The sequence below is a fragment of the Vulpes vulpes genome, chromosome 9 (assembly GCF_048418805.1).
Source record: "Vulpes vulpes isolate BD-2025 chromosome 9, VulVul3, whole genome shotgun sequence".
Classification (NCBI taxonomy): domain Eukaryota; kingdom Metazoa; phylum Chordata; class Mammalia; order Carnivora; family Canidae; genus Vulpes; species Vulpes vulpes.
Genome location: NC_132788.1, coordinates 41,221,113 through 41,243,249, shown reverse-complemented (window position 1 = coordinate 41,243,249; position 22,137 = coordinate 41,221,113). Strand labels below are relative to the sequence as shown.

The following is a 22,137-nucleotide window of genomic DNA, read 5'->3' as shown; positions in this document are numbered from 1 at the left end:
AGACCTGGTGAGGTCATTTCCTTGGTCTCCTTTGAAGTAGGCAGCTATTATCAAGTCATATCCCTTCTCTGGGCATCATTTCTCTATTTTGTAATGTAGGGTGTTTAGGCCACGTGATAATTCAGGTTTCTTCTAGGCCTGATATTTCTCCAATTCCACAAAGGACTAGAAGCCCAACCACTAAGTAGTTTCTCAAGGGTCCTTTCTGGGTTTGTGCTTGAAACTATGCAGTGTGGATTGACAACCATGGGAGAAGTGGCCACTGCTGTCAGGATTCTTTCAGCCTCAGGAGTCAAGGATTCTTTCTGGTACTTTGGTTCACCTTGGATCAGATACAGTACCCATATAGTTTCCTAATAAAAGCTGGCTGCACTTACCTGTCTTGGTTATTCTTTCTTCATCAGATATGTAAATGCTTTCAATTTCATGAGCCTGGAGAGAATCAAAACCTTTGAAGAACTTTCACCAAACACCACCTCTATTTTTGATGTAAGTAATGGAATTAACCTACTCAATGCACCTTGGCAGGACGCTTTGCCAGGCTCTATCCCTATACAAACTCCCATATTCTGGTGGCTCTCGGTCAATGGGGATCAGTAATGATTAGTGACTGAAATGACAATTCCGGGAGACCTGACAACAAGGCTTAGCTATACAGAGCTAATTTGAAAGCAGGTAGTTCTGTAGTTTGATAATGACCTAGGAATGCTCTCCAGGGTCCAAGTCTTCACCTGATCATAGTTTAGTCCCTTAGGAAACTTCATTGGGTTTCTTGGCTTCTTGTCTATCAATGATGGAATCCTGCTTTCAGATTAATGGAGGAATTCAAAACTGTGGGTGGCTGGGTCTTCGTGATGCAACAGAAAGCTCTCCCTTAAGAGTAGTCTTGAAGTCCCGAGAGAAGTCTACCCAGGCCTTATGTTCCTTCCCACTAAGGTTCTATAGGCTGAATGGCCATGGTCCTACAGCCACACCAGAAGCAATCCAGTACAGCCTGGCAAACACAAGGCCTTACCCAATTTGTCTCTTTGAAGCTCTAGGACAGGAGGTTGAAAAAGTAATGGGAGGAGAGGGAGGGCTGGGCAAGAATGCCCTTCCAGCATCAAGACCCTTACACTCAAACTGATCTCCAGGTAAGCACCGTTGTCACTAAGCAGGCTAGAAATGCCAAATCTCAAGACCCATTCATTATCAGTGAGTTACATTTTGCCCTGTCACAAGGTCCCCAGGGGATTGATGTGCATGGTCAACTTTGAGGACACTGGTAATGCCCATGTCCCATAAAAGGGCTATAAAACCAACCACAGTGTGAAGTTGATGATCACAAACACGGTGACCTTGAGACCCAGCACAGTCATCTTTAAAAGAGCCCCAAAGCGTTTCAAACTCACTAAAGAGGATAAGATGATTGAAACGTTAAAAACATTACAAATAACCCACAGAACACAAAAGTAAAGTAGCTGAATTTTTTTCTGCTCAGGAAGTTGGTTTTAAGTCCTAGGAAATGATACTGGGCAAAACATGGAAGATTGCTATCCACCAACCCTCCCCAGGCTGATACAGTGGTAAGCTTCTTTGCTTGCTTAGGCTTGTTTACTGATGAGTAAGGACATGAAAACAGCCCAGAGATGCAAAGGGTGGAGGAACAAAGTGTGGAGTCCACACATACTGGGAATGTTCTATCAACAGAGGAAGGAGGAGCCTGCATAAAATTCCATGCTAAAGCTGAAGCAATGAGAAAATGAAATTGCTGCAAAACATTACTATGGGGCCTGAAAATTCCAAAGGATCCACAACAACAGAAATTAAACCAAGTCTTTAGAATTTATCAGAATTCTTGCATCTTTTGTATGGCCACCAAATAACAGCATACTTACAGACAACAGTTGTCTGCCAACATTAGTTTTAGTATATGTATGCAATAATGGACATAAAAGTGTACTATAAAAAATGCTCACCCATTATCTATAGTTTCCCCCCCTCCGTTTTCTTTTTTTTTATTCATGAGAGAGACAGAGAGACAGAGACAGAGACATAGGCATAGGGAAAACCAGGCTTGCTGCAAGGAGCCCAATGCGGAACTCGATCCCAGGACCCCGGGATCACGACCTGAGCCCCCCCAGGCACCCCTCCCCTTTTGTGTAAATGTATATTCTTTACCTTCAGGAAGAAGAACCTCAAAGTCACAGGGAATAATAGGCATTTCTTGCAACTTATAAAATTTAGATTTGCCAATACAGAGAACATGCTTTGTCTCAATAGGCAGGTGAGGACAGAGTTTGGGATGACTTCATATGTCCATCCCAGCATTATCCCCCAGATTCGTGGACCCCTGTCGGTCAGGCAAGAAGTGTAACCTTTTTCCTTCCTCCCCATCAGGACTACCAGGTGGACAGTAGCACTCTGCTGGCTTCCCCCTTGCTGAAGCGCTTCACCTGGGCTGAGAGCAAACCCAAGGCCTCCCTGAAAATTGAGTAAGGAATCTGGGGGTCTTTTCTATGATCGGTTGATGGGGGTGTGTGATGAAGGATACTAGGCTAAACTCAATGGGGGATATCTGAGAGCTACTTGCCCTCCTGAACTACTATGCTCAGGCATTGCAGAAGACCACTTTTTTTTTTTTTTTCCCTTAGGAGGGTATAAAATCAAAGATATGAGCACCAAGTGCTGAGCAGGAAGCTTGGGATTTGAGAAGTAAAAACAGGCAGAAAACTGCAGCAGGGACAGGCAGTCCAAACACATGAAGTACAGTGCCTCAGCTGGAAGGAGGCTGACGTGCCCAACTGTGAACAGATGGAGACATGCTTATGGGGGCAGGGAGGGAAGCTGGCCCATGATTATACTCTGGGCTGGCAGTGTTTGTACAGGAAGCAGTTGTCACAGTCCTGTTTTCTAGTCCTAAGATCTGCCATCCTGAGAAGCCAACCCTTCCAAATGAAGGCCTGTTTCCTGTTGGAAGCACTCCTCCCTCCCTACGGTAGCCACCAGCAAGTGCTGCTGGAATTAGGCTCCAGCTTTTTGCTCCACTGGCCCTGCTATCACCTTAGCTCCTCTGAGCTAGTCTCTACCTAGGAATCATGCTGGCCAGGCGAAGGCTGGGCCTGTCTATTGGGCATTCCTACCTTTCCTGATTCAAATGCTGCCCCTGTCTCACCCAAAGGCAGAATGTGATCCTCTTTCATCTAAATCAGAGGTCAGCAGACTTTTTATTAGTCACACAGAAAACAACGAAGCAACTTTGCCATTGTAGGATAAAAGCAGCCATCACCAATATATAAACAAGAAGGTGTGGCTGTGTTCCAATAAACTTTATTTACAGAAACAGCTGGCCATGGTCAATGAGCACATGAAATGATACTTAATGTCATTAGTCGTCAGGGAAATGCATATCAAAACCAGGACGAGACACCACTTCACACCCACCAGGGATGGCTAGAACCAAAAATACTGATGAGGACGTGGAGAAATCATAAGCTCTTGGTGTTGCTGTGGCAATGTAAGATGGTGCAGCCACTTTGGGAAACAGAATAGCAGGTCTTCAGAAGGTTAAATAGCATTACTCCATGACCAGCAATGCTACTCCCTCAGTACATACCCAATAGAACAAAAACTTATGTTCACACCAAAGTTTATTCCCAAATGTTCATAGCAGCATCATTAATAACCCAAAGTAAAACCAAGCCAAATGTCCTTCCATTGATGAGCAGATAGAATGCAGTATTACCCATACAATCAAGCGTTTGCTAATAAAAAAGTACAAAGTTCTGACACATTACAATATGGATAAACATTGAAAACATTTTTAAGTGAACAAAGCCAGTCACAACAGACTACATAGCATAAATGATTCCCTTTATATTAAATGCCAGGAATAGGCCAATCTATAGAAACAAAGTAGATCAGTGGTTGTCTAGGGCTGGTGGTGGGAAGTGTGGGGAAGAGTGACTGGCTAGCTATGCTAATGGGTATTGGTTCTGGGGGGTGATGAAAATGTTCTAAAATCAATTATGTTGATGGTTGTGCCATCTGTGAATATAAAGACCATTCAACTGGACACTTTCAACAGGTGAACTATATTTCAATAAACCTGTTTCAAACCAAACAAACAAAAAAAAACCCAACCAAGCAGGTGGTCAGCCCACAGGCTGTAGTTTGCTGACCTTGATTCAAGTCAAAAGATGGCCCCAAACACCTCTAAGTGACACAGCATAGTTTAACAACCACAAGTAAATCCAAAGGTGAGAACATTACCAGGCAAACATCTTCATACTTGATTGCTTTTAACATGAGCACCGTGATGGCACCAGAGCAGAGTCCCCTCATAGGGTAGCAGATTAGGGGACCCTCACAAAGAACAAGTGTCTAAGCGAGGAAAGAAAGGCTACCGACAACCTTTTGTTTCCTATTTTGGAATACTTATCTAGATCTCTGTGAAAGAAAACCATAATTGCACCCTCTACACTGAGATTAAAAATACAGCAAGTGCTTGATGTTGTTAATCCAGAACCCAATGAAATAATGTGGTGGCACATTATTGTGGCCACATTAATGTGTGGGTTTTCTTGTTCTCAACAACAACATTAATGTGTGGGTTTTCTTGTTCTCATCCCAGCTATTAATAAACAAATACAAACGGACAAGAGAAGCTTTTCTTTCTTGTGTATCTGTTTCAGGCTGGATGGGACACACAGAACCGGAAGCAAGCTTCTTCTCCTGTGAGCCTTGCTTAGTAGTGACCATCCCATAACCTAAATTTTCTAGGATACAAACATGACAGAGAGACAATGGTACTAACCTGTTTGTCTGAAGCTCTATTCATTTCTCGAGGCTGTTGTAACACATTACCACAAAGTTGGTGGCTTAAACCAAGAGAAGTGTATTCTCTTGCAGTTCTAGAGGCCAGAAGTCTGAAATCAAGGTGTTGGCAGGGCCAAGATTCCTCTGGCGGCTCTGAGGAGAATCCATTCCTCCCCTCCTCTGGCCCCTGATGTCTCTCAGCATCCCTTGGCTTGTGGCCATTTCTCCCTACTCTACCTCCAACCACTACCTTCTGCGTGTGGCTGTGACGCTCGATCTGCATCTCATAAGGATGCATGTGTTTGTATTTAAGGTCTACCTGGGTAACTCAGGCTCAGTTCCTCCTCTGAAGATCCTTAGCTTAATCACCTGTCTTGCCACATGAGGTAATATTCAGTCTCTAGAACACAAAGTGCTCTTCACAGGTTCCAGGGATTTGAGATCAATTTATTTTGGAGGCAGGAGCATTGTTCAGCCTACCACAGAAGCTGGCTGGCCCAAGTGCAGGGGAGGGCCATACCGGCCTGGGAGTTATTCTCGACCTGGGATTATAGATCTGCAGTTCTCTCTTCACACAATCCACCCCCCAGCCAGAGGAAGGCATCTGTCTGCCTGGTGCCACCAAGCTGGTAGTAGAGAAGCAGTGTGCAGCTCTAGAACAAAGAGACTCTGATCGGAGGTTAAGATGGGATTCAATAACCATGAACTCTAGAACAGTTATGAGCAAATGACCTGACGGAGAAGAGTGGAGGTTAGTGTTTGTTTCCAAGACATCAATTTTGTATATTTGATTTTTTTTTTCTTTTCTTTCTTTAGCTTGCGAGTAACCAGTAAAAGTAAGGAGTCGGGGCTTTCTGACCTCACAGGGCCTTTCTGCCATTCCAGGTGTGGGCACATCAACAGAGGCAGGCGCAGATTTACATATGACAACTCAGAGCTGGAAAAGAAGATTTCGTGCTGCTCGCCTCCCCCAGACTACAACTCGGTGGTCTTATACTCCACCCCGCCTGTCTAAAGTTTGACACGTCGCCTTATTTCTAGAACCACACAAGTATTTATGCTCCCTGAAAACTAGCTTTTGCCAGTATGACACATATATAAATTTACACCTTTACCTTTCCACAGGAGCAAGCTGACTTTTGTGATTTTTAATAGTGCTTTTTTTTTTTTTCTCTTTTTGACTAACAAGAAAGTAACCCCAGATAGAGTAATAGTGAGAAGTGAAAAACACCACTAGTAAATCTTCACATTATTCAGTGTGTTAGAGAAACCCTTTCTAAGCCCAATGACTTACCTGCTCCTACCCCGAGACCACAGGGCATTTGACGATTCAGGAGGTGCATTGATCATGCAATGCAGTATGGATTCCACAGGGTCAGCCACCGGCACCCTGGAACCGGGAGACGAGTCCTAAGCTGACCTACATGATGTTTCTGGGGTCCTCTAGCAGATGTGATGGCAAAGAGGAGAAGGAAAGAAGGGAGAAAGAAAGAAGAGATCAAACAGGACAAAGAATTTTTGTGCTGTCCCATATGGGAAGGGAGTAGGAGAGGGCTGTCAGCCATGACACTGCTGTGGCTTCCAAACCCTGACCGAACCTGGTCCACATGGAGAACCCAGCCAGGGAGCAGACAGGACAGAAGGATGAGGGGACATTTCCAGACTCCAGCAGGCAATAAAAGGACAAACACATTTTTTTGGAACTATGAAACAAATTGTAAAATGTTAGCTATGGGACTGGACCTATGCCCATTCCCATTTATGGCACATTTTGAAATTTTTAGCATGGAGCTTCGTGCTCAAATCTGAGCTGAGACTGCAGGCCCCTCTAGCAAGACACACTGCAAACTCACCCTGAGCTAAGTTGGCTCCATGGCATGATGGCCTCACACTCAGCTGACTGCTCAGAGCAACCTGATTAGAATGAGTTTGGTTTGTTAGGGTTACTTGTCGGGCTTTAAGCCACATTACCAAAAATATTGTCAGATTCTATTTTGAGTCTTAAAATATATAACCAAGACACTTCAATTTTTTTACATTAACCTATTTTATATAGTTAGTTATAAAAGGAAGCCAAGGAGGATGAAAATGAGTCTTGTGGAGGGTTTCCTCTATACCAAAACCAGAATAGATGGAGCAAAAACAGGATGAACAGAGTGAAAACCCCATCTCGATACCAACCAAACCAACTCACTGAAACAGTTGGGACCCAAAGGACAGGAAGTCAATCATGTTTCCTTTTTAATGGGGATTCTACTATCTCACCCTAGTCCACTGGAAAGATGGGGAAGAGCATTAACCAATGTTTATTAAGCACTTTATGCTCCTTGAGAAAAAAAGGTGATATGTAATTTATGCAAGATACTTTCAGAATTGGGACTCAGGATATTAGTTAATGAGCCATCAATAGGAGAAAAGCCTCTTTTCATCTACTTTGGACCTTGTCTTGGGTCTGAGAATGATGGAAATAGGGAGACAGGGTACAAAAGGGTGCCTACTCTTCAGGGTTTAAAGACCCTGGATCTCTCAATTGGCTCTGTTTGATGCTATGTGTTTAGGATGTATGCACCTTCTAAAGCCAGTCAAGGCTGGACAGGCAACAGTGAATTGCTGCTTCTGGTTATAGAGAAGAGTACACTTCCCTTTATGCAAGTAACTTATCTCTAGAACCTGAAATATAATAGAAGAATCTTTGCTTCCTACTCTGTGTATCACATTCTTGTTCAAGATTCTTAGTATAAAAAGATGGGACAGTTAGCAACACCCCAAGTGAGGTACCAGATGCTCCAGTGGTGGCTCTGCTGGAGAAGCCTCTGGCCAGCAGAGAAGTGAGGCAGGCCTCCCCACCAAGAGCCCAGCGCAAACAAAATCAGGCCAGGGGCTAGAAGAGGGGATGAGCTTTGTTCTTCTTCCTTGCATGCACAAAAGCACCTGTGATAGCTGGCAACAGTATCAGTCAGGTAACCAGAGGAGGTTCAACAGGGACAATTTAAAAAGACTTTAATTAGTTATTTTGTTTTTTCCAAATCAGAAAAGGATCCAGCAATTAGTGAAAATGAACACCTTAACTCTACATACAGTATCTCAATTTCAATAATCTAATTCTTTATTCAGGGACCTTAGTAATACTGTCTCCCTCCCCCCCAAAAAATGTATTAGAACTATGTTAATTTGGCTGCTTCAAAGACTCAGGTTGAGCCTATACAAGCCCATCCATCAAAAATGGTCCCATCTAGAGTCTTAGCACAGAAAAAAAGAATGGAAGCTTGCAATAATGAATCTAGTTGTGACATGCTTGCCAGAATGGTTCATTAACCAGCACTGGACATTAAAAAGCACTGAAAATTAAAACACTAATTAACTGATATTATTAGAACCATTTGTCACTTGTGATACAAATAGTTGGCACTAACAAGCAAGGCAGCATTTCCTTTCAGGATTTGGGAGAACCTGTATGTGTAACAGTGTGGGTGGAATGGGACTGAAACCTCATGCAAGTCTGTATCCAGTTAGTCTAAGAAACGATGTGTAGACCTTAGTTTTAGCCCATGGAAGAAATGTGTCCAAATCCTGAAAAATGGGATGTAGATCTCCTAACCGTGCCTTGTTTCCCAGGCTGTAAGAATGTCAAACATGAAACAGATACTTGCCAGCCCCTTTTAGTGGGTGAAAGGAAGAGCGCATCTTTGACTGACAGTATATGTGTATATACGTGTGTGTGTTTTGTGCGTAACTATTTAAGGAAACTGGAAATTTAAAAAATTACTTTTATACATACCAAGAATATATGCTGCAGATATTAAGTAAGACTTAATTTTGTCCTACATCTCTAGTCACTATGAATGTATTTTGTATGCTATCTTCATATAATAAAATTAACTTCTAAAAACATCTACATATTTTCTCCAATTTGCTTATACAGGAATAAAGGGGGTCACAGGTTTCCTTGAGGGTGGACTCGTGTTCTGGGGGATCTCATTAAATACCAATTATGAAACACAGCACAAGAAGAATCAAACAAGGACTCTGAAAAGAGGGGCAAAGAGCTGTCTCTTAGGGCCACAAGATGGTTGCTCTCAACCATCGGTAAATGAAAACCAAAATCACGCAAGGCACATCACCCAGAAAATGAAACACTAAAATGAACACAATCACAGGCAAAATGTACAGACCGAGTGCAAGTGCTAGCTGCAAATGGAAGTGAACCTTGATTAAAAAAAGAGGCAAGTTTTCCCAAACACTAATATTCAGCTAAGAAACTATTACCTTAATTACAGGATATGTGTGTATTAGAGGTGGTATACAGGAAACCATACAAAATAATTAGACAAAAGCCTATAAGACACAAGGGCTTCCCTAAGAAAAGTACACCAGCCACATACTCTTCATTTTTGTTTTGGTGGATGACATCTTAAAAAGAGAAATAATTCAGATCATCACTAATAGAATAGGTGACCAGCACATTGTCTTGGAAAGTCACCTTCCCAAAAACATGAGGAAACTAGATTGGAGACATGTTGTAAGAGAAATCAGGCCTCCTTTCTTTGGGACAGGGGCAAGAAAAAGGAAAAATGACTCCTCTCGGTAAATTTGTGGTTAACTGAAGAGGGCACGAGGCATTTTATCTTCATGAATCTGAAATCCTTTTAAAAAAATGTTGGTGTTCATAGCATAAGAGTAAAGTCACTCATGAAGCACATGATTTGAAGAATGCTCGAAGAATGCTCGAGGAATTGGTGTCCCGTCATGGTTTAGAAATTTTCTCATGACTCTGGAAACTTATAGGACATTTGGGAATTGTTTCTTTCTTTTCTTCCTTCTAGCAGGATGGCCCAGTAAGGCTTATTAGACTCCTCAATGTTAAACATATTACCAGACTTTTGGGTTTCACAGGCCAGTAAATTTTACAAAAATATCCTTGATCTAAACACATGGATGACTAGCTTTCTATTTTCTGAACTAAGGATATTTTAGGGGAGAAACAAAACAAAACAAAAACAACTAGAGGCCACAAATGTTCTCCTTCTTAATCTGGGTGTGGTACATAGGTGTGTTTGTGGTAATTTATGGAGCTATATACTTATTTGCAAACGTGTGTGTACTATTCTTCAATAAAAGATTAAAAGAAAAAATCCATTTAATATCACTTTTCACAGAAGACCCATTTTAAAAAGAGTAAGGACTTAATCTCAGACAAAAATAGGTTAATCTCATGCATCAACAGCTAAGTGTTTTATAACTGGTATCCTAAGTTATACCCACATCAATGGGAAGATTGAAGTAATCAAGAGAACTTCAAAATCTCACCATCACATCTACTCACCTGCTAGCATCTATACTCACATACTCTGCGTTCTCTTCTGCATGGCCAATTCAAAACATGCTCTGATCCAGCTGGACTCCTTCCTATATGCAGGGACACAGCTCCGGAAATTCAGCATTTCCTCGTCACCCTCAATGTGTCCCTTTCTCACTAGATCATACAAATACGCAGTTGTCTCTCCCATGTTACAAAGCAAAAAACCTTCTATCCCTCCTTTATCCTCCAGCTACCACCCCATTTTTGTTATTCCTCTTTACAGAAAGATTCCTTGAGGTGGTTAGTCTCTGTTTCCAATTCCTTCCCACCAAGTACTCTTAAACTTACTCAAACTGAGCTTTCTCTGGCATGCTGACGCTGCTCTTGATGAGGTTATCGTTTCCTGCAAATTGCTAAACCCAACAGCCAGTTTTCAGTCTTAGTCTTTCTTGCCTCATCAACAACTAGACCCTTACTCCAGAAAATACCTACTTTAACTTTGATGACAGGATGTCACACATTTTTCTTCCTACTTCCCTGGTCATTTCTGTCCCTCTTGCTAGTTTTCTCTTTTCTCCGACATTTGAACATTGTTGCAGTTACCCGAGGGCTCTGTCCTTGGGCCTTTTCTCATCTCCCGTCTATACTAACCCCCCATGATGTCCACCAATCACAGGGCTTTAAATGACATCTATATAATGATTCATTACATGTACAGACCAGATCTCTCCCCCAGACTCCAAACCCATGCAAGTGTTAAACTGACATCTCTTGATGCTGTGGCCAACTCTATTTTCCAAAAATAGTGGCAATAACATCTCCCATCCCACATGACCTGTGGCAATGTGCCCTTGCCACTTCCCCATTAAATTCCTCTCCCCTAGAATCAGAGATGCCTTTGTGACTCACTTGTAATCAACACAACGTGGCAAAAGTGACACTGCATGACTCTGAGGCCTGGTCAGAAAAGATCATGCCCTTTCCACCCAAGTCTCCTGTACACTCATTCTCCAAAAGCTCCCACCAGAGAGACCCAGTCGCCATGTTTAGAGAAGCCTGAGCCACAGGGCAGGGCCACATGTATCTACAAGCGACAGTCCCCAGCTGAACCCAGCCTTTTAAGTCCTTCAGGCCTGGTGCCAGATCAGATGCTTTCAGCCCCCAGCCATTGGAATTGTTCCAGCAGATGCCCCAAACATAATGGAAGAGATAAGCCATCCCAGCTGTGCCCTGTCCAAATTCCTAACCCACAGAATTCCTGAGAACAATAAAATGGTTTTATGCCATTAAGGTTGGAGTCATTCCTTACAAAATAAGTAACCAGAACAAATGTGTACTAAACATCTTAAACTTAACAGGTCCCAGACCAAACTCCCAATTGTCTTACCTCATTTCTCCATCCTTCTTGCCCAGCCTCCAAAAAACCCTTTGTTTCTAGTACAAGCTCTTTCAATTCAGTAGAATCCTCCATCTTGTCAGCATCAGGTCAAAATCTTAATAGTGATTTTGACTTCTTTCTGCTTTTCTCACCCATATCCAATAATCAGGATATCCCTTTGGCTCTACATTTAAAATATATTGAATCAAATCACTTCACGCCACCTCTAGTGCTATCACTCCAGCCCAAATCCCTAACATTTTTTTGCTTGAAATACTGCAAGAGCTTCCTAAGCAAAGGGATCCTTTTTATCAGGTTTTTCTTCTGCTCAAAATCCTCCTGTAGCTTCTTCTTTCAATGGGAGTAAAAGCCAAAAGGGTCCTAAAAGGTCTACAAAACACCACCACCCTCCTTCCCTGACTTCACTTCCTTAATTTTCTCTAGTCATACTGGCCCCTTTGCCATTCCTCAAATACTCCGGGCACATTCCTACCCGGAATTCTCCCCACATATCTGCATGGCTAGTTCCATTACCTGAAGTCCTTAGAATATCACCTTCTCAGGGGGAACTACTACCACCCACATCATCCCATTTGAATTTCTAGCACCACCACCATATTCCCCACATCTCAAGTTGCAAGATGAAACACAGGATAACAATCAAATGTGAATTTTGCATAAACAAATTATTTTTAAGACAAATATGTCCCATGCAATACTTGAAATATATTCATTCTAAAAAGAGAAATTATCCACTGTTTATCTGAAATTCAAACTTTGTGTTCTCTATTTTTTGTTAAATCTGATAACCCCACCCTAGCTTTTTTTTTTTATTATTGATTTTATTTATCCTTGAGAGAGAGAGAGAGAGAGAGAGAGGCAGAGATGTGGACAGAGGGGAGAGGCAGGCTCCCTGTGGGAAGCCCGATATGGGACTTGATCCCAGGACCTGGGATCACAACCTGAGCCAAAGGCAGATGCTCAAGCACTGAGCCACCCAGGTGCCCCCTTTCCTTATTACCAATGATTACTGCCATTACCACTAATGGTAATTATTGCCATTATTACCTCTTAATGTATTATGACTTTGTCTTCTTCCCGCTAGAATGGAAATTCTCTAGCAGAAATATTAGTCTGTTGTGGTCAGAGTTGTTCTTTTGATTCCTCTAGAGCAATGCCTGACATATAATAGGCATTTAACAAATATTTAATGAATGAGTGAATCCCAATTCATTCAACTGTGGCAATGAGTCAGTAAGTGGTTTCCCAAGATCACAGAGCTCTATGTGGTAGAGCCAGTATTTGAATTCAGGTAGTCTTGTTCTGGCAAGCTGGTTTCTTAAACACCATGCACACTATTTTTAATAAATTCTAAGGATATGTGTTTTAACAATCTTGCTTCACTGGGGCACCTGGGTGGCACAGTCAGTTAAGCGCCCAACTCCTGGTTTCAGCTCAGGTTCTTATGCTCATGAGATTGAGTGTGGAGTCGGGCTTTATGCTCACTGTGGAGTCTGCTTGGGATTCTCCCTCTGTCCTTCCCACTCATGCTCTTTTCTTCTCTAAAAGTAAATAAATAAATTTTTCAATAAATTAAGTTTTTCTTTACCCCACCCCTTTCCCCACATTTATACAGAAGGATATTTTACAGATGCACCCCTAATTGTGCAATTGCTAAAGGTAGAGGGAAAACACCTGTCTTTGACCATTCAGAGCACAGGAGATGAAAATAATAAAGCCACTGTATATCTCCATTTACCAGTGTATGAGATGTAACCCTGGCTTAGCTTTAATATTTGTAATGTTTTAAGAAATTTAAATCTAAAAGATCCCCTAAAACATCTATTCTAGGCAGACTAGTCTTTCTTCCCCTATGAATCTACAATAGTCATTTTGATTTGCCACTAAATTCATGAATTATTTTTCCCCAAGATCCTTCTATACTTTTTCTCGTTCCTCTGAATTTTTTTAAAGATTTATTTGAGAGAGAGAGAGAGAGAGAGAGAGAGAGAGCACGCACATGTGTGCAAGAGCACGTGAGAGAGGTGAGAGAGAGAGGAGTTAGTGGGGAGTGGTGGGAAAGAGAAGTGGACTCTCTGGTGTGCTAGGAGCCCACAAGGGGCTCAATCCCAGGGCCCTGGGATCATGACCTGAGCCAAAGGCAGACAGGCAGACGTTTAGCCAACTAAACCACCCATGCACCCCTCCTGGGAATTTCTAAGAGCAACTCACCAGTTCCTTCAGCTGAAAATAATCCATCCTTCCTTTACTCTATTTACCCTCTTCATAAGCTTCAAGTCCCTTCTCACTTTCTATTCTGTACCTTTTTTTCAACTTTTCCAATGTACAGGAAATAACCACAATAACACCAGGTACTCAGATTCAACAAATGTTTACATTTTGGCATTTTTTTAAGTCTGCCCATATATTCTGAATAACATTTCTGGAGGACCTGGGAGGAGGGGCACTATTCACCTAGCTAGTAAACTACCTAAGTACTGAATCAAAGGTTAGCCTTATACCATTCCTTAACCTTTCATATAAGTCTTCTTTCCTAAACTTCACGGTAAGACATGTATTATATAGAAATGTTTAACTATGCGCTTTATACATAACAAGTACTCATAGATGCATTTTTAGTACCTTAGAATAGATCCAAGTAGGCATTTAACAGATATTTGCAAATTAAAGAATATGCCACTGACAATTCCTTCAAACACATAGGAAATATTCAGCCTTTTAAATCCTGATCATAAGGCAAAATCTTTTTTTTTAAAGATTCAATTTCTTTTTTTTTTTTCCAGGATTTTATTTGTTTATTCATAAATAAATGAAGGGGGATGGGCGGGCAGAGGGAGGAAGCAGGCTCCATGCAGGAAGCCTGACGTGGGACTAGATCCTGGGTCTCCAGGATCACGCCCTGGACCAAAGGTGGCGCTAAACCGCTAAGCCACCGGGTTGCCCCAAAATCATTTTGATAAATAAACTGGTACCAAAAAAATGACAAACTTCTCTGTAATTCTTTATTAAAAATACGGCTGTACACATAGAGTCTGAAAACAGGATTAAAGATGAATAACCCATATTGGGATCATGACATCAGAACTTAACATAATGGTGCTTTTAGGGAAGTTGTTGACATTCAAACCACAGAACCAAGGTCAAAAGCAAAATACAAAGGTACCCTCAAAAATATTTACAATGAAGTAAATACACTAACAGAATTTAAAATAGGTACAAAAAATTGAAATGACCAACGTTACATGATTTCCAGGGTTGTCCTTTCTGTGCTTTGATCTGACCTAACAGGAAGGTATGGGAAGTTTATAAACTTAATTTGACTATTCTCAGATATTAAAATCTTCCTATGAATTAAAAAGACTAACTTTTAGACAACCTCTTAAATGGAATTACACTATGGAAAAGAGGGCTCCCCCAAAAACACCTAAGCAGAACTAAGAGTTCTACTGAAAACCATTCCCAATAAAAACTAAATGAAAAATAAATATAAAACAAAGCTTAAAAAAAATATGTATTACCTGACACCAACTGTTTTCTGGCCAACAATATTTACTCATGAAAACATATCAGCTGTCTACCTTTATATTTAAACCAAGTCCTGAGGTTACTAGGGGCTGAAGCAAACTAGCACTTAGGATGCAAACATTCTTGAGTTTGTGATTTGAACCTGCCTTGCAGAGGGAAGTTTGCTGGTCTATACAGGATGAGAAATTCAAGCCCTATTTTACCCCTGCCCTTCCTTAGCTTTCACAAAACATTGGTCCACAAATTAAATTTTCAAAAAGTTCCCAGACCCCAAAACTAAAATAGATGATCCCCTTTCATTTTCAAAGAAAACAATATTGGAAAAAATCTCCAGCCCGCTTATAAATTAAGCATTTCATATTTCTTCGAGAATACAAGTAGTTCTTTTTTGTACAAAAGAATTACAATATGATTTGTCAAAAAACATATAAAAAGACAGCTGCTCTTCCTCAAATACATGAGCTAATGATAAAAGACTTTTGCATGTTAATGTCTCCAAGTTCTTGTTCCTTTTACATAAAAAAGAACATTATGGTGGCAAATATTAATTATCCTTTGAATATTGAACATTATGTTCTTTTTAAAATCCATCCAGATCAAATGCAATAATTGATTTTCTTTATAACTCAACAACTGATGCTACCAAACGTGGACTCAAACACACCTGTTAAAATGTGTAAAGCGTGTCTTTTGTCTTCAAAGCTTTCAGGTGAAGAGAGGTGTTTTTTTTTTTCTTGATGCAAATCTCAAGGCAGAGAAATCATTTTAAAGCTTATAAAAAAGTGGACAGAGAAATATTAAAAACTTCTCTGAAAACTACAAATATGTATAATTATTAAAATTGAAGACTGTAACATCAGTTGCAAGTGCTTGGAAGTCTTTCCTGACCTTTTGAGTTTCCACATTTTCTTCATAGTTGCATGGTGAGCACCCAGTGCTAGTAAAACATTCAGTGCTGGGAAAGGAGATAGAGTCTTCATTACTGTTCTTTTGTGAAAGAAAATTCCTATGTATTTGGCAGTCTTCAGTATCAAAGTATAGGTATTTCATTAACTAGAAATTCCATGAATACCCAAGTTTGGCGACAACTGCACGTCCAAATATTAAGAAAGGTAAGAGAGGAAAATTCCAAACTTTTGAGATTGACTTATTCAGGAATATCCCACATAATGAAGTTATTATCAAAAGTACTATTACTTTGGGCTAAGCAGTGACTGCAAAGGCACAGCAGATTGTTATCCCTCCAGATTCAGACTGTAAAACTTCAGAAAGCTCTTGATGCCAGACCACTGCTGTGTTTAGTTCATCCTCTGAACAGTGTCTCTGTGTCTGTATCCAGTGTAAAGTACCATAATAAAGCTGTGGTTCAAAGAACAGAACTTTATACAAAAAAGTGAACTGGAAATCATCTAAAGCAATATACTCCCGAACTTCAGGCCTTTGTAAGAATTTAATTTTCTTTTTCTTTAAAAAACTGCATAAATGTAAATATATCTGAAAAGCAGGGAAACACCTTTTTTAAAAAAAAGACTGGAGTAATTTGGAGCAAAGAGCTCTATGTGCTGCTCCTTAAGTTCCTGTTTATTCAATCCTCATTCAGATAGGATTTAAATCTCCTGGTGGGGGAATTCGTATCCAATAATTCACTGATCTCTGTGTGTTCTTAAAAACAAAACAAAAAAACCCCAAAAATCTCCATTTGAACTAACAGTGGGTGGCATACAGAGCTTGCATACAATACTCTTAACAAGAACTATACACTATACTGTACTTCTGTGAAATTATTTACCTGGTCCATTATGCTATTCAGGGCAACCCATCCCCAAAAGAGCAAATTCTGCTACCCTCAGAGACAAAAATGCTGCCCAGCATTGTTTCCCAAAAATGTCCTTGCGAATAGTTTCCCTTAATAAGTATACAATGTGGCAAAAGTTCAAAGATCAGAAAAAAGTCTTTAAAAAATTAAAATTAGTGCATATACAATTGGAAAAAAAACAAAAGCGGGAACACCATTCACCTAATGGTGCTCCTTAATCTAAAATAAATTCTTCACAGATATGGCCCCGATGGCAGCCACAGCTCTAGGATAAGTGAAACATTCTTCCTTTCAAGTAACAGTGTACCTGACTGAAGTGCAAGCAGCTTTGCTCATCTCGTGTTTGTTTCCCAAATGTGAAATGAGAGGATGAGAACAGTTCAGCTGTAGTGCAATTTGCTATTGGGTAAGGTCCTCAGCCATGTCCTGCGTGCTTTTTCAGCAAATACTACAACTGACCATTTGCAGCTGCAATCAGTTCTTGAAAAGTGTTTTCGAAGCAGCGCTTTAAGTCACTGTAAGTAACCACAAGTACACTCTTCTCATCTCTGGAAATGAGGCTTATTTTTTCTGGCACACCAGCATCTAACTGAAACAGATACAAAATAGGAAGTTCATACCTGGCAGAGGATAATCCACTTTATTTTAGCACAACTTCTGCAACAATGGTGAATGTTTTAAAATTTTCTGTCATATTCCCTTCTAGATATACATAAGCATTTTACATCACTAATAGTTTGCACACTTTTTGACTTGGATATTTTTTAAATACTGTTCAATGTTTTCACCTATCTTGCATGCATAATACTTGTTTGCATTATATTCCATCATTTACTTATTCCAATAGCTTCCATTTCTGTTTTTAAGGTAAGCTCTACACCCGATGTGGGGCTTGAACTCATGACCCTGAGATCAAGAGTCCCATACTCTACCAACTAAGCCAGCCTGGCACCCCAATATCTTCCAGCATTTTTGTCACAAATTATAGAGCAATGAACATATTCGTCTACTTAATTTTTTTTTCTTCTGTAGAATTACTTCCTTAGGAGAAATACCTAAAAATATAAATAAGGAAGCAAAAAGCACAAATAGTTTTTATAGCTTAATACATAGAGGTATCAGAAACCACTGATTTATGAGTTATACCAATTTATTTTTTTTTTATTTTTTAGATTTTATTTATTTATTCATGAGAGACACAGAGAGAGAGAGAGAGAGAGAGAGAGAGAGAGAGAGGCAGAGACACAGGCAGAGGGAGAAGCAGGCTCCATGCAGGGAGCCTGACGTAGGACTCGATCTCGGGACTCCAGGATCACGCCCTGGGCCGAAGGCAGGAGCTTAAACTGCTAGCCACCCAGGCTGCCCAGTTATACCAATTTACAAGCAACTCTGTATCAAGTACAGACCTTGCTATTTTTTACATTTTTTGATGAATGTTACCAAATATTTTCCTACATTTACTTGTGTTATTTACTTGTGTTTACTTGTGTTATTTCCACTGTATGAATGCCAGTTTATGATCTCTACCTATTTATCAGTCAAGATTTGGTAGTAATAACTTAATCAGGTCCTTATGAAACATATATTAATCCTTAGTCCATCAAATAATTTATCTTGCTATGGTTTTCACTTTTTTGGATATTTTTCAACGTATATTTTTCCTTCCTTTTTCATTAATTCATTCATAAAAATGTCTAAAATTTACTAATTCTGAAGGCTCAAACTTTCAAATCATTTTACCAGGTATTTTGTCATAATTTCCACCAAAATGTGCTATGTAAAACTTTAAGTTTTATTTTATTTATTTATTTTTAAAGATTTATTTATTTATTCATTCAGAGAGAGTGAAGAGAGAGGCAGAGACACAGGCAGAGGGAGAAGCAGGCTCCATGCAGGAAGCCCGATGCGGGACTCGATCCTGGGTCTCCAGGATCACACCCCGGGCTGCAGGCGGCACTAAACCGCTGCGCCACCGGGGCTGCCCAACTTTAAGTTTTATATCATAAATATGGTCAATCCATCCCTTTTCAATTATACTCTTTCCAAACTTAGAAAATTATCATACTTTCAGATTTGGGATAAATTTTATTTACTACTAGTTATTTTATGAAATGAAACAGAATTTTCTTCAAGTTTTCAATTACATCCTAACATTCATTAAAAAATCTTCACTTAATATATCTGCTCATGGCTTAAGTTGACAGTGTAAATACTTTCCAGTGTTACACTAGTGCTACATATTTTTAATTACTGGTGCTTTGATACCATGGATACTATTTTCTAAAATCCAGAAAACTTGTTCTCCACTCATTTCTTTCAAGAAAAATACTTCCCCTTAAGGAAAAGGACAAAGAAATATAGAAGTCATACTGGATTAGCTCAATGGTACATACAGTTTGTTCTGTCTTAATGTAGATCATTGACAATACTCTTTTTAAAAGGAAGTTCAAGCAAGGCAAAGTAGTGCCTAAAAAGAAAAACCACATTTTCCCTGAAGAGTTAGCATACTGTATGTTCCCAGTTCTACATCCTGTGCCATGGTAGGTATTTCTTCTAGCACCTGTAATTTAGGGACAGTTTGGACCAGGGGTCAGCAAATGGTTTCCATAAAGATTGCTAGATACCAAATGCCTTAAATTTCAGAGCCACACAGCCTCTGTCACATACTCTTCTTCATTTTGCTTTTGCTTTTAAAAATGTAAATACTGTTCTCAGGTTGTGGGCTCTACAGAAGTAGACTGTTAGGCCACATATGTCGACCCCTTAGATTTAGATATAAACCTATACAAAGACTAAGATTTACTTCTGGAAACCCATTCTACACTAATTCCAAGTAATTCTTAAGGAAAATGCATTCCTTCCCTCCTTGGTAAACTGTCTCTCTCCTAGCTCTTTCAAAAACACAAAGCTCACCTCTCAAATGAATCGATGATATATCTACATCTCCCTAATAAGTTCATCTAATCATCTAATTCTCCATGTAGAATGCTAGGCCTACTGTCCTTTTACTATTATAACACTGGATTATTATGCCCACAGTTAACAGTAAATGAATAGTTAACATGAAGGGCATTCAACAAGACTCACGATGACTTAGAAGAAAGGAATTCCACTTCTAAAAAACGTTTAAATATAAAATTATTTTTGTTTTTCCCACCCACTGCTTTATTAGCATTTCATTATAATAAAAAATTCTACAATGAAAAATTCTGTATTTACTCATACAGATGTTGAAAAACCTGCCTGGTCTAGAAATTGTTACTAAGTAAACATACCCAATAATTATTAATAAAATATCTTCTAGGCTGTAGCATAATACATTTACACTTAGGTCTCTTAGTATTTATAGAAGATGTAACTCTGCAAACTGTAGATGGCATTGTGATCTTAAAAATCCAGATACAAATTACCTTGTTAAGACAAGAAATGATATGACTGAGATCAATCCAAGGAGCACCCGCTTCTGTCACCTGATGGAAAAGATGATCCCTAAAGAGTTTCAAAAGATAACGGTCTCCAGTCTCCGACCAGGTAGGATCCTTCTGAAACCTGGGGAAAGGTAATATTTTACCTCAATAACTCATGCTGTATGTCACATGGCCATCCTGATTCTTCAGACTCAACACCAGCTTAATTTCACTGTTTTCTCTGGTAAGTAGGGTGTGTGTGTGTGTGTGTGTGTGTGTGTGTGTGTGTGTGAGAGAGAGAGAGAGAGAGAGAGAGCAAGAGCGAGAGAGAGAGATAGGTTTTATTTTTTTTAATCCTAAAGTTATAGAGGCTTAAAAAAATGCTTTCAAATTTCATGTGCAGATTGCTAAATTTTTAAGAAATAATTTCACACATGAAAGTATATGAATACCAGTTTCTAATCCTCAAAGGCAATCATCCCTTATGCACTCCTATTTTATAATCACTTTCATATTTAAACTCCTACCATTAGATAAAATGAAGGAAAAAGAAAAGGTCTTTAAAAATCTTTAGAAATAGGTTGAAAGAGGTCCTTTTCCTCTTCTCACCTTTAGGATAGAGTAGGGTGATATGATTAGATATGTCTTCAGCTTTTTACTGGTAAGCATAAAATAAAAAAACATTTATGGAAACAAACAGGCATATTTTGATTTCCGACCATCATGAACTAATGTGAGAGTGTGCTATGAAGAACTAGAGAACTGACCAGATGACCACTGTTGCTTTCCAGTAACTTCTGGAACTTACGGTCTAGTGAGGAAAACATGTTCAAAGAAAGTTGCACATTCAGATAATGTGATTAAGAAAAAGGGAAATGGTACACAACAGAAACATGAATTCATCTGGGAAGGCAAGGAAAGCTTTCTAGAAGAAGTAGTGGATGCTCTTCCCAGAGAAATATACCCTAGTCAGACACATCCAGTATTTGCAAGAAACAGAGCATATAGCACTCCAGAAATCTAGCAAAGGTCAGTGGCTGGATGGGGTTAGGGGTTGGAAAAAAAAGAGACCAAGAGAGGGATCGAGAGTAAAAGACAAGGACAAAGAGGGAGAGAAGGCAAAAGAGGGAGGAGAAAATTAAAAGAAAAAAAAAAAAAAACACAAGGTAGATCTGACGCAAAGATAAGGGAGAGATCACATTATGCAGTCTTGGTTAAAAACTAGTTCTGGGTGAAAAAACAAACAGGTCTTTTTTTTTTTTTTTAAGGGATTTTATTTATTAATGAGGGACACACACACACACACACACACACACACACACACACAGAGGCAGAGACATAGGCAGAAGGAGAAGCAGGCTTCTCGCAGGGAGCCCAATGTGGGACTCCATCCCAGGACCCTGGGATCATGACCTGAGCGGAAGGCAGACGCTCTACCACTGAGCCACCCAGACATCCCAACAGGTATGTCTTCTAAAACACGATGGAAAGCCTATCACATGGTTTAAACACAATCATATATGAGTTTTGCAAAGATCACTCCAGGGACTTTATTAAAATGCCAATTAAACACATCCATTTATCTGTTTCATTTCAAAACCCCACCAAACTGACAATGAATGTCTAAGAAGGGGTATAATAATAAACACTCAAGGACAAAGTAATCAGAAGCAACAACAGAAGAAAAGCTTGGAAGGTGAAAAACAGGTCAGTGACATGATTAACTGACTTGAAAAAACTGAACTTTAATGCTACAGAAGGTACAGAAAAAACATGGATGCCATAAAAGCAAGACCTACCAGTTGAGGCCCAGGAAAGGAGATCGCTGGTACTACTGAAAGTACAGGTATGCACTAAAGCTGGAGGAGCAGAATGGATGAAAAAGTTCTATAAA

General features: G+C 39.8%; 2 protein-coding genes across 7 annotated transcripts in view; one reads left to right on the top strand and one right to left on the bottom strand.

Annotated features, from left to right (window-relative positions):
- The window catches only part of FLT1 (fms related receptor tyrosine kinase 1), a 175,718-nt gene extending 167,030 nt beyond the window's left edge, over window positions 1-8,688 (top strand). Inside the window, exons 28-30 of one of the 2 annotated variants that reach the window (XM_072719891.1) lie at window positions 405-489; window positions 2,380-2,474; window positions 5,614-8,688. In XM_072719891.1, coding sequence (XP_072575992.1) covers window positions 405-489; window positions 2,380-2,474; window positions 5,614-5,812 — 379 coding nt within the window. In that variant the 3' untranslated portion in view covers window positions 5,813-8,688. The remainder of the gene's footprint in view (window positions 1-404; window positions 490-2,379; window positions 2,475-5,613) is intronic. The other variant, XM_072719890.1, reaches the window with a different exon arrangement.
- Window positions 8,689-14,483: 5,795 nt separating this feature from the next.
- PAN3 (poly(A) specific ribonuclease subunit PAN3) overlaps window positions 14,484-22,137 on the bottom strand; it is a 132,817-nt gene continuing 125,163 nt past the window's right edge. For all 5 annotated transcript variants that reach the window (XM_025996714.2, XM_025996715.2, XM_025996716.2 and 2 more), the window contains 2 exons: window positions 20,247-20,385; window positions 14,484-17,425 (listed from right to left, as the gene is read on the bottom strand). In XM_025996714.2, the coding sequence (XP_025852499.1) occupies window positions 17,285-17,425; window positions 20,247-20,385 (280 nt within the window). In that variant the 3' untranslated portion in view covers window positions 14,484-17,284. The remainder of the gene's footprint in view (window positions 17,426-20,246; window positions 20,386-22,137) is intronic.